Here is a 3767-nt window from a genome sequence, read left to right as displayed (position 1 = left end):
AAATTTAAAGCAAACCCATAAATTGTGTTGAAAATAAAGGATACAGGAAGTACACTAAAAATAAACGAATACACAAACAATTGATGTATTACAAAAACAATGATATCGAAATACCCAGGAATAGTAAACATATGTGCAAGAATTAATGGAAATGTACAGAAATAGATAACATGTTTTGAAAAATCTCAGGAAGAAATACTCCCCATCAATGTATTGAAATTTCATTCATAATTTCTATTTATATTTATTCTATTTTATTAAATGTTACAAAAGAAGAAAATTAGTTTTGTTTACATAATTGTTATTACTATTTAATAAACTGGAATCCGATCGCGTATTTCATTATCCTGAATATATTCCGTTTATACTTTAATATTTAAAATTATAAAGAATAAATTTTGATTCCTTAACTTTTAACCTGTAAATTAAAATTAGAAAGGTTTTTACCACTTAAAATAGGTGCGAATTATACATATTTTGACCGACCTAATATTTATTTTAGAGTTTTAATATTTTTCCCAACGTCTATAAATGTAATTTATTAAAAAAATTATTACAATTACTAATTTATTATAAAATATAACCCACCAATATGCTTGAACCCCCATTAATTTATTTTTGTTTGTTTTTTTCCTATTTGCAGCTTTAAATCTGTGACTGTCGTCTTCCAGTTATAATTACAACCGAAAATCTACACAAAAATCACCTCAATGTTTCTCCTATGATAATTTTATCGAATTCTAATTCTCTCATCATTGGATTAAATTGACGTGAACAACAATTAAAATAAAAAACGCAACTACAACAGCCGAAGAGCAAAGATATTCTTCAAATTGTTGCAACAAAATCAAAATGAAAATGCTTCCGGTACAGTTATCATTGAATCCGCCTTTAGGCTTATGGAGCGATATGTTATGGCGTTGCCCACCAGCACCGCCCAGCCAATTGGCCGAGCTTAAAACACAATTACCACCCTCATTGCCGTCAGATCCACGCCTATGGAGCCGTGAAGATGTGGCCGTATTCTTGCATTTCTGCGAACGTGAGTTCGATTTACCCAAAGTCGATTATGATCTCTTTCAAATGAACGGTAAGGCATTGTGCCTGCTGACACGAGCTGATTTCGGCCATCGGTGTCCGGGAGCTGGCGATGTCTTGCACAATGTCTTACAAATGTTGGTGATCGAATCGCACATGATGCAGTGGCATTTACCAAATAGTCCTGTCACGCCAACCAGCCGTTATCCTCTTTCGCCGCACAGTCATCCACCTACCCCGACTTGGCCGCCCATTGGGGCGCCAGAAAGTGCCTTCCATCAGACCTCACATTTAGCTCCACATCATTTCATGCCACCCAATTCGGTGACCCTTAGTCCCCCGCCTTCTGTAGATTCGCAAGCCAGCAGCCCGCCCCAAAGCCATGATCAAGCACAACAGCAACAGCAGAATGGAACATCAAATTCCCCATCCTCCTCGTCGTCGTCATCATCATCGTCGGCCCACAATGGCAATAGCAGCAGCAGCAGTAGTACAAGTAGCACGGGTAGCACTTCGTCAGCATCTGCACAGGCTACAGCTGCGGCGGCAGCAGCAGCAGCGGCGTTGAGCGCCAGCAATGCTTTCAGTGCCTTAAAACAGCAGCAACATAATGCCACCAGTGCCAGTAGTCATCATTCGGATTCAGATGAGGAAAGCTATTCTGAACCACCTGCAGCCAACAGTACAATTGTGAATTTCTCCGCCCAATCTTATCAAGCGGCGGCAGCTGCTGCAGCAGCCGTGGCCCAATATAACAACAGTCCGCCCACAACGCCCATTCTCAAGGATATGCCACAAAGCTTGAAACAACAGATCAAGAACACCTTTGTCAATTCATGGTCTCAACAGCAACAACAACAGCAGCAACAACAACATTTGAACTTGGAACAACAAAAACTACCCAACTTGGGAGGTGGTTCAGTATCAGCGCCCACCACACCCAGCTACATGCAACCAGTGAAGAGGGAATTCTTCCCCGACAAGAGTGACAATCGTTATATGCAACCAGTAAAACGTGAATTTTTCCCCGAAAACACTGAACCCAACACAAGTAAGTTAACACACAATAACACCATCAAAATTATCGATTTCTAATTGAAACCCATTTTTGTCTCCTCTTTCGTTTAGATGGCCGCTTGTTGTGGGACTTCTTGCAACAGTTGCTCAACGATCGCAATCAGAAATACAGTGATCTGATTGCTTGGAAATGCCGTGATACTGGCGTCTTCAAAATCGTGGATCCCGCTGGTCTGGCCAAATTGTGGGGCATCCAAAAGAACCATTTGTCCATGAACTATGACAAAATGTCACGTGCCTTGCGTTACTATTACCGCGTCAACATCCTACGCAAAGTCCAAGGTGAACGTCATTGCTATCAGTTCTTGAGAAATCCCACAGAGCTGAAAAACATTAAAAATATTTCCCTGCTAAGACAATCGGTGGGTCAGACGAATGGTACAAATGGCAGCCCTGGAGCTACTAATTCAAATGGTAGCAACTCAAATGTTAATCAATCGCCTTCCTCGATTACGAATTCCCCAACCTCCAATGGTACCAACTGGGCCATGCCAACCCAAACTCCAGCCAGCCAGATGCAGACTCCACAAAGACCTTCATCGCAAGGCAATCCCAATCACTTGACTTTGCCCAATGGTATTTCATCTGCTGCCGCTGCGGTGGCCGCAGCTGCTGCTGCCGCCTATGGTCCGCCACCATCTTCACCGTTGTTTATGCATGCCATTAATGGAGCCTTCCACTATTTGTCATCCAACGGTGTACCACCAAATTCACCCGCTGCTCTGCCCACAACACCCAATGAGAAATTCCAATTCAACATTATGAAGAATGAACCAAATGCAGTATCGCCGCATGAGACATCCGGTCCATCATCCGATGAAATGAAACCCACAGATTTGAGTGTAAGCGGTAGTGTCGAGAAGAGACCCTATTCCAGTCCATCGGCCAATGACGATTGCTATCCGTAAGTATTTCAGTTTCGTACCTACATATAAAATTAGAGATTTGGTGACATTTCTGATACCGAATTAACATATTGAAATGAAATTTGTAAACTAATTTTATTCCTTCTCATTTTTTCTCTTCAGATTAATACGAAATGCTGATGGCTTGACAACAATTAAATTAATACGTTACAATGAAAACGAAGGTGGAGCTGCAACTCAACAGCAAAATTCAAGTCTGAATGACAGCAACGACAATCAACAACAACAGCAGCAGCGTAATACACCAACACCCATGGACAGTGAATCCAGTGAAATGGAATCCAGTCCCAGCCATGACAGCATGGGTGCCACAGATCTGCGAAAGTAATTTCCTCCAAAAAATAACTGGGAAATACGCATTACACAAAATGTTCAAACACACCACGACAATCATTTTAGGGATATTTCCAAGATTACAGATTTACACAGACGAACGTGAAAATGTCATGTAAGGAACACGAACTGTTTGTGTACTGTGTAGCTGCTGTTACTGTACTCTGAAATGCATACCTCTATTGATTGTTGTGATTAGGAAAACAAACAAAAAAAACACAAAGATTGGTCTTCGTTTCTTTCTGGGTAGATTTTCAAAAATATGAAAAGAAGAAGAACAGCAACAAGAAATGTTTATACTCTGTATTTAATTTTGTTAAATTGTTAGGAAATTACGACATGTGCCAATTTAGAAATTTATCTTTTCTTATTCTAATGTACAATTTATTACAA

The 3767-nt window shown here is 40.4% G+C and overlaps 1 protein-coding gene across 2 annotated transcripts; it reads left to right on the top strand.

Annotated features, from left to right (window-relative positions):
* The first annotated feature begins 822 nt into the window (after window positions 1–822).
* LOC133323851 (ets DNA-binding protein pokkuri) lies at window positions 823–3369 on the top strand. Of its 2 annotated transcripts, XM_061532752.1 has the most exons (4): window positions 823–2089; window positions 2167–2581; window positions 2612–3019; window positions 3144–3369. In XM_061532752.1, the coding sequence occupies exons 1-4, from the start codon at window positions 853–855 to the stop codon at window positions 3367–3369; spliced, it is 2286 nt and encodes a 761-aa protein (XP_061388736.1). In that variant the 5' UTR covers window positions 823–852. The 2 variants fall into 2 exon arrangements, with proteins under 2 accessions (XP_061388736.1, XP_061388735.1); XM_061532751.1 differs by having other exon boundaries at window positions 2167–3019.
* The last annotated feature ends 398 nt before the right edge of the window (window positions 3370–3767 follow it).

Source organism: Musca vetustissima, unplaced genomic scaffold (genome assembly GCF_032173495.1).
Source record: "Musca vetustissima isolate MV318-11 ecotype Yass unplaced genomic scaffold, APGP_CSIRO_Mvet_v1 utg9712, whole genome shotgun sequence".
Taxonomy (NCBI): Eukaryota; Metazoa; Arthropoda; class Insecta; order Diptera; family Muscidae; genus Musca; species Musca vetustissima.
The sequence above is the reverse complement of the archived record's forward strand: the minus strand, read 5'-3'. Positions and strand labels throughout refer to the sequence as shown.

What these genes read in the sequence shown, in the direction of transcription:
- LOC133323851 (XM_061532751.1), top strand. Translation starts at nt 853, where the DNA reads ATGAAAATGCTTCCGGTACAGTTATCATTGAATCCGCCTTTAGGCTTA. An exon ending in AAACACTGAACCCAACACAA is followed by an intron (nt 2,090 to 2,166) that starts GTAAGTTAACAC and finishes TCTTTCGTTTAG; the next exon opens with ATGGCCGCTTGTTGTGGGAC. An exon ending in GCCAATGACGATTGCTATCC is followed by an intron (nt 3,020 to 3,143) that starts GTAAGTATTTCA and finishes TTTTCTCTTCAG; the next exon opens with ATTAATACGAAATGCTGATG.